This window comes from Amphiura filiformis, unplaced genomic scaffold (genome assembly GCF_039555335.1).
Source record: "Amphiura filiformis unplaced genomic scaffold, Afil_fr2py scaffold_76, whole genome shotgun sequence".
Lineage (NCBI taxonomy): Eukaryota > Metazoa > Echinodermata > Ophiuroidea > Amphilepidida > Amphiuridae > Amphiura > Amphiura filiformis.
Window position 1 is genome coordinate 208853 of NW_027305540.1, and position 12114 is coordinate 220966.

The window sequence follows — 12114 nt, forward strand, 5'->3', positions numbered from 1 at the left end:
TTTTAACACGGAGAAATATATACTATAGTACCTTCATAAGTTGTCCTGTTGAGGTACCAATGAAAGCAATGGTATGTTCCTCTTCTACGGTAGTGATGATTGATGACACAAGAGTTGATGGCCATTCTATGGTTGCAGTTGATTGGATAGGTTCAGTCAGTTTCCCTCTAGCAAGAGCGTAATTTGCAGCATTGCATTTTTGCTGATCAGCTAATTGAGTCGTGTCGAAACTGTTTGGATCTAGTGTCTAATGCAAGGGAGACAAAACAGGGTTTTACAGGGCAGAATTCAAAACTGTTAATGTTCTTGCTGTCCTCATATAGAATGATTACCTAGCTGGGGGTTTACAACCCCCGAGCTAGGTACTGTTTTTCTACCCGATTCCTCTTTCTTTCTTTCTTCTTTCTGGCAACAAAAAAAAACGAAAATGAAATAGGGTTGATAAAGGAGACGTTAAAAGGCCCTGCACTGTTCTTTGTCCACAGACCACCGAGGCTCTTGCTACGACCCTGCTTATATTCGGTCTTAACTCTGAATCTTTATTTAATACCTAATACATAAATGTCAGTAAGATCCGAGCATGTTTCACCCAGGCAATAAATTTAACTTAACTTGAAATATCAGCAGTTAAGTTAAGGACCTATTTTTATTGAGATAATTCTATATAGTTATACAGCAAGAAATAGCAAACAAATCTTTAACCTTGGTAAAACTCACAGTGGTTGGGTGCAACCAAGGTTTCTTAATATACTTAAGAAATAAAGGGTAATGCATGATCCTTTACACGAAAATAATGTGTCGAGGCAGTAAAACGTAAATAATGGGTGAGGCGCAGCCGAACCCATTATTTAAACGTTTTACTGCCGAGGACACATTATTTGCGTGTAAAGGATAATGCTGCACCCTTTATTTCTATTCTATTACCACAAAATAGTGTGATTTAAAGAGAAAATATCAAATGTTTTGCCCAAATATTTCAAGTTGTTTACCTCAAGGTGGAGCGCATACGCATAGCCAAAGCGTATGCACATTCCAATAACACAACCTAACATTCCATTCTCCCCTATAAGCAGGTATGCACATACAATAACACACCCCTGACATTCCATTCCAACGCACTGAATGGTCTATTGTTCTATTGTGTCCGATTTGAGCGCTGACATATTGGAAAATGTTGCCAATCAATATTCATGAGAGTGTACATTCAACGTCCAATTTTCGAAATTGGGTGACTTGTGCTTGGCAGGTGTAAAATACATCTGACTGGGCGTTTTAAATACGTAACGCATAAAGGCATTGACATCATCGAATGGCTGCCTATAGTGCTGTTAGCACTACATTTTGTCATTCCTTTTCTTTTCTCTGTACTTATTCTTTCCTTGAAGTATCACTCCCTCTTCTTATCTCCCTTCCCTTCTCCATCCCCTCTTACTTTTTTTCTTTTTTCATTCCTATCATTTTTCTTACCTTACCTTTCTATTTATTTACTTCTATTTATTTATTTCTCTTCATTTCTTCCTAGCTCTTCCTCTTTCTCTCTTCCTCCAACCCCCCTCTCGTTCTTCATATCCCCTCTTTCACCTCTTCCTCCCTCATCCCTTCCCAAGACCTCTCACAGAAGAGCTGTCCCCCCCTTCAGTACGCCACTGTTTATGACATTCTCCTTCTTAAAATAAAATAAAATGTCAATTTGTGAAACAACTTTTATATAGGCCTATACCGGTATACTTATTATTTGTTACATGATACATACGTATAGCTATTACCATTATACAGTACTATTCGCCACTTGCACGGTTCCGCCATTATGCACTATATGCGGGAGAGCCTCGAACTGGCAGCATACATGAAAGGAAGAATTACGTAACCTTACACAGAATGTTATATGACTGGTTCAATTCCCATTCATGTATGCTGCCAGTTCGAGGCTCTCCCCGCACATAGTGCATAATGGCGGAACCGTGCAAGTGGCGAATAGACATAAATGGCAGCCTTGAATGCTTGATGTATAATCATTCAGCAAGCGCATTCAATTTATTTAAATGAAGCACCTGAAGTCAGTGGGTGATCACGAACTGTACTCAGCGGCTAATGTGTGCTTTTTGTGCTTACGGCTACTCAATCACATCCTTGTGTGTTATTATAACAAAAGGTACTTTTCGTTCCAGACGTCGCTTTCACGCGCCTTTCGTTTGATCACTTATTGACAGTAGCCTGCTAGGTAAAGCGTTAATACACTGTCGGGTCAGCTTACCGATTTAATGGCGGAAGCCCTTTGTCCCAAACAAAAGGTACCTTTCGATGAATAGCTTGTCAGATTTCAAATCGGCACAAGGTTTCAATGCGTTACGTAATCTATTTCTTCTCCATCTATTTAATAGCTCCATGTTCCATTCTCCCCTACATAAGCAGGTGTGCTGTGCGCTCTGCTGTGCGCTGTGATGATAGAAGAACATAAAGGTCGTTGCCCTTGACACTTTATCGCTAATTAATGGTCTGTCACGTGACGCGTGTCAACAAATCACAGTGCGCGATTTTGAATAATGGGTCGTTGGGGTAATAGAATATAGCATAAGGCACTAGTTTAGAAAATCTATTGTCTGTGTGAAAAATGCTTAGATCTTACTGATATTTCAGCGCAATAGTAATGACTATGTACAATAGTAAAATTTTCTGAGAGTTCCATCGATTCGAGAGAGAAAAAGTGAATTCGGAAAAACAGTGGAAAAAAAAGTGAATTATTATCTTTAGCGTAGGCGATTATGTAACATTACAGACCTTGCGAAATGGAGTTAGAAACCACAAACTTTAACGTCTAGATGATTATAGAGGATTATGTATTCAAAACCACTCTGCCATTAAAGCCGCTTGAAGTTAAAGTTAACGCGAGAATCTATAGTGTGCCGTAAATTATGATGAAATACGTCATAATTTAGAACAATAGTTTGCCTATTTCCTTATAGCCTACATAATTACCACTTATGTATTATCCAGTTAATAGACCAATTATTGGAAATCTAATTTGGTTGGGTAAAAAACATGCTACATGTTGCTGAAAATTATTGATTAAATTAGATCAAAATAATTTTTGTTCCAAACGTCACACTTGATATATAGTTTTGTGTGTGCTCATGGCGTACACCAAATCAGTATGCGGAACCAAGTTTTTAGCTTAACTTCAACGCCAAGGGGATTAAGTTCCCGTAAAATGGTCTGGTTTTACTTGAGCCAGCAGTATACGATACTTCTGGAAGAGTAAAGCAGGTGTATAACATTTTATATATAACATGTCTTAGGTGGTGCCTGGTAAGAGAGGGGGTAGAGAGGAGGAGAGGGAGGGCATTGGAAGTGGACAGGGAGGTGCTTTGCTGGTAGCCGAGGGGGGAGGGGGCTCCCCCGTGGGACATCTTGTCTTCCTTCTTGACCCTCCCCTTTTGGATGCTGGCCGCCGTGATATTTTACGCTTTTAGGCCTTTTTTCTGCCATTTTAAGCCCCTTTTTCTAAAAATGTTTCCCTTTAAGAATCGGCCCATGCCCTCCTAACAGAAAAACCCTGACAAAATCACTGGGGAGGGGGAAACAGGAGTGCGAGTGGGTAATTATAGGAGGGTCAAGTTTGAGAGAGCGAGTACAGATAGAGGGGAGAAGGAGGGGGGAAATAAGGAGAATGTAGGGAAGGGGAAACAGGAGGGGAAGGGGGATAGAGATTCTGAAGGAGGGAAAAGAAATAAAGAATATGTATTTCATTAGGCTTTGCGAAGTAAATTGGAATATGAAATTGACAAAGCTGACGAGCCTTTATTAAATAATATTATATATATAGGCCTATAACTATCGTAAGAATATTAATTGAAACGTATAGGGCCTAAAATAATATGATAAGGAGATTAACGCTGGGTCCCGACATAATCCATGTTGAGTGGTATCGCGAGTTCATTCATGTTTACTCAAACGAAGCTCTTAAGGTAGAGTCTTTTGTCTTGAAGTGGGACTAATAACCACTTGACTAAACAAAAGAGAGACATTTGGATGTAGTCGGTTACAAGCTCTTACACATGCCCTTCTTTTGAACGCACATTGATACACATGTCCCGAGTTTAAGCGACAAGACGCTGTTGTTGCAGTAACCAACCATACGTTCGCGTTGGAGTAAATTTGAGCAAGAAATCCAATCGATATTTCTGAAGTTGCCGTTCCAGTTAAAGTAACTTCATTCCGCAAGGTCTCTATTATCTCAATTTGTTATACCCAACAGTATGCCTCGACTATATTTATAAATACGTTTTTATAAATACGCACGTGACCCATGGGTACGACATAGACCTACAAGCGTGACCAAATCCTCATGCATTGACCACTATACAGGAAAGCATAGAAACTCTGTAGATAAATATCAACAAATTTAAGTATTAAGGGATGTGGCTGTAGGAACAAAGACCAAACAAACATATTCTTGTTTACGCCGTAATATTGTAGTATTTCAACCATTTTACAACTTCAGCTGTGTAACTTGCAAAAATTCCCGCTAAAAAGTGGTTCTTTGAATTTTTTAAATACATTAAAAATCGCATTGGACTTTTCGTACTGATTATACTATAATGATTACCTGCCTATAATGTTCTGATCACACTATAGACTGGGATTATATGTGACCCCATTGCCAGGCAATTTGTTCCTATTGTTCCTTGTCTGGAAAAATTCAGGGACCGTGCTTTTAAATAACCCGCCAGAACACAATAAGGCCATTGACCTGTGTAGTGGTCATACGTTGTTCATTCGACCATAAAGATTTCTAGTCCCTCAGCAACCCATTAAAAATGCGTTGCATCAGGTCAGGGATTCTATTATAATAATTCTAATCCTTTCTTTGAGGTGAATAGATAAAAGAGAGTTCTTGAAAAACAGGTGTGATGTTGTAGATAATATATTATCATCAAAGTTGCTGGCATATAGGACATTTCGTGGAAGTGGCGCTTATTATATATTTCTTGTAAACACAATCTAATGTGGTACTCGCTATATGGAGAAGGTCGGTCTGCAAATGTCCATGCATGAAGCTATATAGTAGAGATATTATAGCTTCATGTTCAGTGTAAATCAATTAAAATACTATAGCTGGATATCAAAAAAATCGTGATGCATTCCTTCTTGTTATGGACGATATTAATTTTGATATAACTGTGACAAAATCCATTCCCTTCTCAATTGATTAGGCTCCAGTCTTAGGCTTTCTTTTCTAAAAATAAATCATAGGGCCTAAAGGCAATTAAATATGGGCTAAACCCATATTCGGTATGCGGAAAGTTTTCATAGTCATCTATTACCTATACCAGGGGTCCGCAAATAGCGTGGCTTCCCGAGTGGCGCGAGGCGCCGTTTAGATTTAAAATAAATAAATAAATAAATAAATAAATAAATAAATAAATAAATAAATAAATAAATAAATAAATAAATAAATAAATTCCCATGTTCTCCGTGTAAAGACAGGCTAAAATAGTGCAAAATATTGCACCAAATGGCGTCATTTGCACCTCAACTTTAAAAAAACCACGTTAACTTCACAGGGGGCACCCTCTGACTCCCCGGCCGTGCTAAAGCACCGCGAAAGCTGCTTCGCAGCCATTGAGTGGCGCTTTTCAGTCTTTATTTCATGTGGCGCTTCAACAAACCTATTTGAGGAAGCCTGACCTATACCAGTTTTCACCCCGATGTGGCAGTGACGTCAACGCGTTGAAGCAGCTGTTTCGCTCGCGCATCTATGCGGTGTCTTTAAGCGCGTGCGAGTGTACACCAGCGCTTTGATCGAACGCTAGGGAGTGTAATGAAATTCATACGGTGTTGATGTCACTGCCATATCAGTAGCCTGAATCCTTCTGGCCTCTAATGACGGCGTCTTTTATTTACCCACAATCCGTCACTTTGCCTTATTCACCAACAGCACAACCCGATGACCGTGCGTAGTTGTTGAAAAACTGAAGGATCCAGTCTACCACATCAGGGTGAAAATGGTATAGCTTATCGCAAACCAGCCAAATTTGTATATGTTTGAATAGCTATAGAATACCCGTGAATATAGTGTCAGAAACTCTCACACATCTTGGGATAACCTTGTCATTAATGTGAGACAGAAAGCAACGTCATTTTGGGATATATTTGAACATTGCGAGGGAAAACATTGCGGTAAAAGTAAGTTAATCATGAAAATCGTTTAATTCTAATAATATCAACCAGTAACGGACACTTAGCCAAGACTATGTGAGAAGTTTGGGGTATGTAAAGCATTTTCTTGTTATAAAAACAAGGAAAAAGCAGTCCAAAATTAAACAACTCGATATTTAAAAAAAGTACATTTTGAGAAGGCCTACGCTGGTTCTTTTAATTCTAGTTCAAAATCTGTTCATCACCTGCAGTCCGATTTGGTATCTACGGTTTCATAAAAGTATTGGGAACTCTTTTGGATGGTATTTTGATTTAAAAAAACGATACTGTTAAAAATATCGGTATTTATGCCAGCGACATTTCTATTATGTAAAATGCATTGAAAATTGTCGGCTACAAAGTGCATAAATTAAAATCGCGAACAGTAATAGCAACAACAACTATCTACATTCCAAGCGGAAACGCTTTTCAAAAACATACCACCTTTTTCGGGCAATCGCTGAAACCGAAATATGAAATTCTAGGCCATCTGTAAAAAGTGCGTGAGCAGAAATGACCATGAACTTGGGTCACCGAAATAAGTGTTTATATTGGTGTTAGGCCTTTCATAGTGATACAACAATTAGCCCCCAATAATGGCTTTCATTTGAACCGTTATTTGTTAAACTGCGATTTTTACTTTTTGAGAAATCAATGAATGTATCAAAAAACTTTTCGAAAGTCGATTTAAAATGGCCTAACCCGTTAAGGGATCTAAAATGAGCGTTTATTGCGTTTCGACAGTATTTTTGTGGGACATGAGAGCACCTCAGACCTATCGAATTGCATTCTGAATCCGAAGCATGTCTTTCTGATATCAAATAATTTTCATTTTTTGAAAATCACAATATATTACAAATTTTATGACAAATTATAAAAATTGATATTTTTCAAATTTTGATATATAACAGTCCTCGAAGTAAATTATATAAATCTAATGATATATTCTTAAAGTGTATGTAGCAGGGAGGAAAAGCCGACGGTCAATTGAAAATTTTGACCTTTCATATTGAAGATATGGACTTTTTCCCAAAAAGACCTAATCTTTTTTGGTGTTCTGGGAAAAAAAATCCATATCTTCAATACGAAAGGTCAACATTTTCAATTGATCGTCGGCTTTTCATCCCACCTACATACACTTTAAGTATAAATCATCAGATTTATAAAGTTTACTTCAAGTACTGTTAAATATCAAAAAATATTTTTAATGATTTGCCATAAAATGTGTATTAAATTGCGAATTTCAAAAAATCAAAATTATTTGATATCAGAATGACATTCTTCGTATTCAGAATGCAATTCGATATGTCTGATGTGCTCTAATATTCCACAATAAATACTGTCCAAACGTTCATACCCCAGCCCTTAATAGAATAGCAAAATTATTATACATGGGGGATTCCGAATTTGTAATATGTTATCAAAAACAGCATTTTGAAAGTATTTGACGACGGAAAAAAATATTCCACGACGGAAACCCTTTACAATAATCACAAAGTTGAACAAAATAGACGATTTTGCTGCATAGTAGTCTCATGTTGTTCGCCTTTGCATTCAAATGTACAGGAAGACCACCCGCTGTGCAGCAGGTCACTTTGAGACTTACTGTCTAGAATCTGCTATGGCAGCGCGGAGGTGGTCACATGCGTATTTACAAAAACGTATTTATAAATATAGTCGAAGCATACTGCCCAATAGCATTATCGAAAAAAAAATTTTATTACAAACAAAATCAAATTCCTGTTGAACAATGGACAGATTCAAAAGCTTTATTTAAAGTTCTAAGGTTGAAATGAGAATAGAGTAACAAACAGATACATATTAAGGGCTTTGGTAACAACGTTTGGACAATATTCTTTGTGGAAAATGAGAGCACATCAGATATATCGAATTGCATTCTGAATACGAAGTCCTTCTGATATCAAATAAGTTTGATTTTTTGAAATTCGCGATATAATACACATTTTATGGCAAATGATTAAAAAATGATGTTTGTGATATACAGTCCTCGAAGTAAACTTTATAAATCTAATGATATGAACCTAAAGTGTATGTAGCTGGGATCAATTGAAAATTTTTACCTTTCGTATTGAAGATTGAATCCTTAATGTACGGAGCATTGTCACCCTATACACGTAATAGATAACATTACTGAACAAACCCAAAATCATCAAATCATGTCCTTTATCTGGAACGTAATTCATACGAAAAATAAATGTGTGGTTAAAAACAAAGATTGGTATACTTACAATTCCGCAATTTTTTCCAACGATGTAAGACGCACCATCGTTGTTACCCGTACTCTCGTAACACGCGGCAATCGCCCTCAAGAACTTGAACTCAATATCGCTTAGTCTAAAAATGCACAATGCGGATCGACTGTCTGGTATGAAGTCCGTTAAGTCTACACTTTTGGCAAATAATCCAATGAGTACCTGTTCGTTTGTACCAAGAACTAACGAGTTGGCAAGATCTGAACCAACTGTTGTGAGATGGACCGCTTGAATCAAGTTATAGTTTTCGCCGTTATTTGTGCATTCAATTACAACCTCTGTCCTGGAGTCAAGGTCTGTACTGTCATGGCATACGCGGTTAATTTTTGACAAAACATTAGTGTATGTGCTCCCACTATCAAAACGTTGATTGGTGACAAAATATGTGAATCCATTAAAATCAAACACGTCTTTGAAATCAACTTGGAAATTATTCGCAGCAAATGTTAATTTATTATCTCCAGGTATACTCAGTATAGACGCGTCGGAAAGTCATCGTCGGCTAAAAATGCGATCTCTTGAAGATCTGGATCTGTAGCTCCGACATACATCATCTCCCCAACTCCATCGCTAGTGGTGTCAGGTGCAGGTGCAATGGTGTATACTGTGGTAAGATCACCTGGTGCTGCCACTCTTTGATTAACTTGCATGGAGCTCTCTATGTCGTTTGGATCTCGGATCTGGCATGTCCCTCCGTCATAATTCCCACATGTGATCAGTTTATCATTCTCAGTGCCATAGTGAATAATGAGAAGTTTGTTATGATTAACGCAATCTTCTCTATCTATATCAACCGTACATTCGATGAAAGTTGATACGCCCTTGATTACATGATAAGATGTATTTAAATGAACTACCGTATTCGAGGAACCAAGATATACATCTCCTGTCGTGTCGTGGATGACGAAATGGTTGAATTTCGGATCACACAAGACACAGTCAAGTGGTACTGAGTATGAAGAGATCTCATATGCTGATAGTCCAGCGTCTAGGCTGACAGTTGTTGAAAAATAACAGAAAGAAGTATTTGGAAGTTAGATGATTTATGCGTTACCTTCTTTTGAAAAAGTTCTATGTACCATCGCTGTCAAAATTTGACCTTAAAGGCGACAAAAATTGCGGATGGCGTTTTTTTAGTTAGTGAAGTGGTCCAGCCTGCCATAAAATGTGTTGAAAGTCCTCAAAAGGTCTTAAGGGGTAACCATGATAAAGCAGGGGTTATATTTCAAAGCTGGTCAATTTTGAGTGGGAGTTTGACCAAAGATCCTAAAAATAAGGATCTTTGGTTTGACCCACTTGCAACTGCCGTTCTCTAGTCGAAAAGGTTAGGTAAATGTCAAATGTTAGAGCCTACAGAGGTCAAAAACGGGAACGAGTTCCGATTTTAACAAAACTTTTATTTATTATTATATTATTATTATTATCATTAGTGTCATTATTAGTGTTATTATTATTATTATTATTATTATTATTATTATTATTATTATTATTATTATTTTTATTATTATTATTATTATTATTATTATTTACTTTGTTCTCTTTCATTTGGTACCACTCGGGGGTCATATCTTCTTGCCATATCGAGATATGGAGAGTACCCTAAATATGAATATTGACTCAGGTCTAGTGAGGAGTGTCACCCCAGCGGGGAAATAATATCTATTATAATTATTTCTTACTTTTATCTCTTTCATTTGACACCACTCGGTGGGGTCATACCTTCTTGACATTTTGAGATATAAAAGGAAAATAGAATATTGACCCAGGTCTTATGATGAGTGCCACCCCCGGTTGGAAAAATATTTTTATTATATTCTTTACATTTTTCTCTTTCAATTGACATCACTCAGGGGTCATACCTTCGTGACATTTCTAGATATGTCCATTTCAGACCAAAAGGTTAAGGTTAGTCAGTAAGTAAGCAAGTAACATACATTGATACAGGCTGGTACAATTTCATGTTCCAGCAAAAACATATGGCTTAAAAAATTGTTTGATTGGCGTAACATAAAAAAACTTAGGGTGTTTGTTTGGTTGTTTTTGTGTTGTTGTTGGTTTGTTTTTGTTTTTGGTTTGTTTTTTCACTTTAAAAGCTATAAATTGTGTTTGATAAAGGCCTTGGCACTTTTTTTTTTTTCATCTTTTTTTAATCTAATTTTATTTTATTTTTTAGTTTATTTATTTTTTTTTTATTTAAAAAAAAAAGTCAGGGTCGGGCTTATTTTTAGGATAGGTCGGGTTACGCCAATCAAACAATTTTTTTAGGCTTACCCATGATACGTTTACACTGTCTTAAATACTTTGCTACTGGAGAAATGTGGCAAAACGTCAGCTACATGTAACCAACATGTACAATTCCTTTTCGGACTTATTTTGCGTGACAAATAATTCGAGACCAACTTTTGTTGAAGTCGGAGCACTGTTCAGTTTGTGACCACTGTAGGCCCTCAAATCTAACATTGACCCTTTTTACTTATAACTTGAGAGCGGTACGTCGCAAGTGGATCTTTTTCCGAAACATTAGGATGAGAGGAATATTTTGGTAGAACTTTTAACCTACTTTTAAATTTGAAACCGGTGTTACCCCCTTATGACCTTTTGAGGATGGTCCAAGAGATAGCAAGAATTTCTTTGACAAAAATGATCAGGTGTCTTGTTATGATAGTTGGATAGAATATCCCATGGGACATCTGAAAAGTGAAGTCTTGAGTGTCGTGAGCGGTGGAGCGTGACATCAGAGGTCAATGACCTCAAATTTGACCCGTTTTCCTGTATAATTCGTATTATGCATGCCATTTATTAACAACAGCCTAGATTTTCACATTTTTGGTGTCTAATGAAAGATATTAAAATTATCTATCAAACAAAACCAATATCAATGAGATTTGAAAATGAGCCAAAAACGTCAAAATTTAGCATTTTTACAAATATTTTGCAAATTGACCTGACATAAAATTTATAATTTCCTGAAAAGCGTGAATGTATTACTTAAACATTCTTACTCAAAAACTGACCCATTATGTTCAACAAAAAGATGACCAAAACAATGTGTGTGGGTAAAGTCGTTTTTGGGCAAGGACATTTAAAGTGCAATGACCTCTTAAATTTACTATGTAAAAGGTTTTCTGCACATATAGACTGTGGGCTATGCTAACCCCACTCCCCCATGGGGATTTATGGAGGCAGGTATTTTTGGGACCCTAATGCATTGAGGTTTTGAAATCCACTTGCCTGCACATTGGCCAGCGGTGGGTGCGGCGGTGAGGGCGCTTTTTTCAAAATGGCCGCCAAAATCACAAAAATCAACATAACTAGGACAGTGAAGCTCCTAGCAGCATAATTATAATGTCTACACCCATGTTTTTAGGGTCAAGGAATCCTATAGTATCACTTACATCAACAAGGGACCTAAATTTCCAAGATGGCTGCCAAAATTTCAAAATGGCCGACATTGAAAATGAAAATTATCTATATCTCAGTCCTTGAAGCTCCTGCAAGCATAATTTTGATGACTATACCCATGTTTGCAGGATCAAGGAGTCCAATAAAATCACTAAGAACAGCCCAGGACACAAATTCTATGATGGCTGCCACTGAATTTTAAAATGGCTGCCATTTAAATCAATTTTGTCTATATCTCAGT

General features: G+C 37.1%; 1 protein-coding gene across 1 annotated transcript in view; it reads right to left on the bottom strand.

The window, feature by feature from the left end:
- LOC140144732 (uncharacterized) overlaps positions 1-2686 on the bottom strand; it is a 74282-nt gene extending 71596 nt beyond the window's left edge. The window contains exons 1-2 of the mRNA XM_072166542.1: positions 2627-2686; positions 32-247 (exon numbers count right to left, since the gene is read on the bottom strand). Coding sequence (XP_072022643.1) covers positions 32-247; positions 2627-2686 — 276 coding nt within the window. The remainder of the gene's footprint in view (positions 1-31; positions 248-2626) is intronic.
- Positions 2687-12114: the final 9428 nt, after the last annotated feature.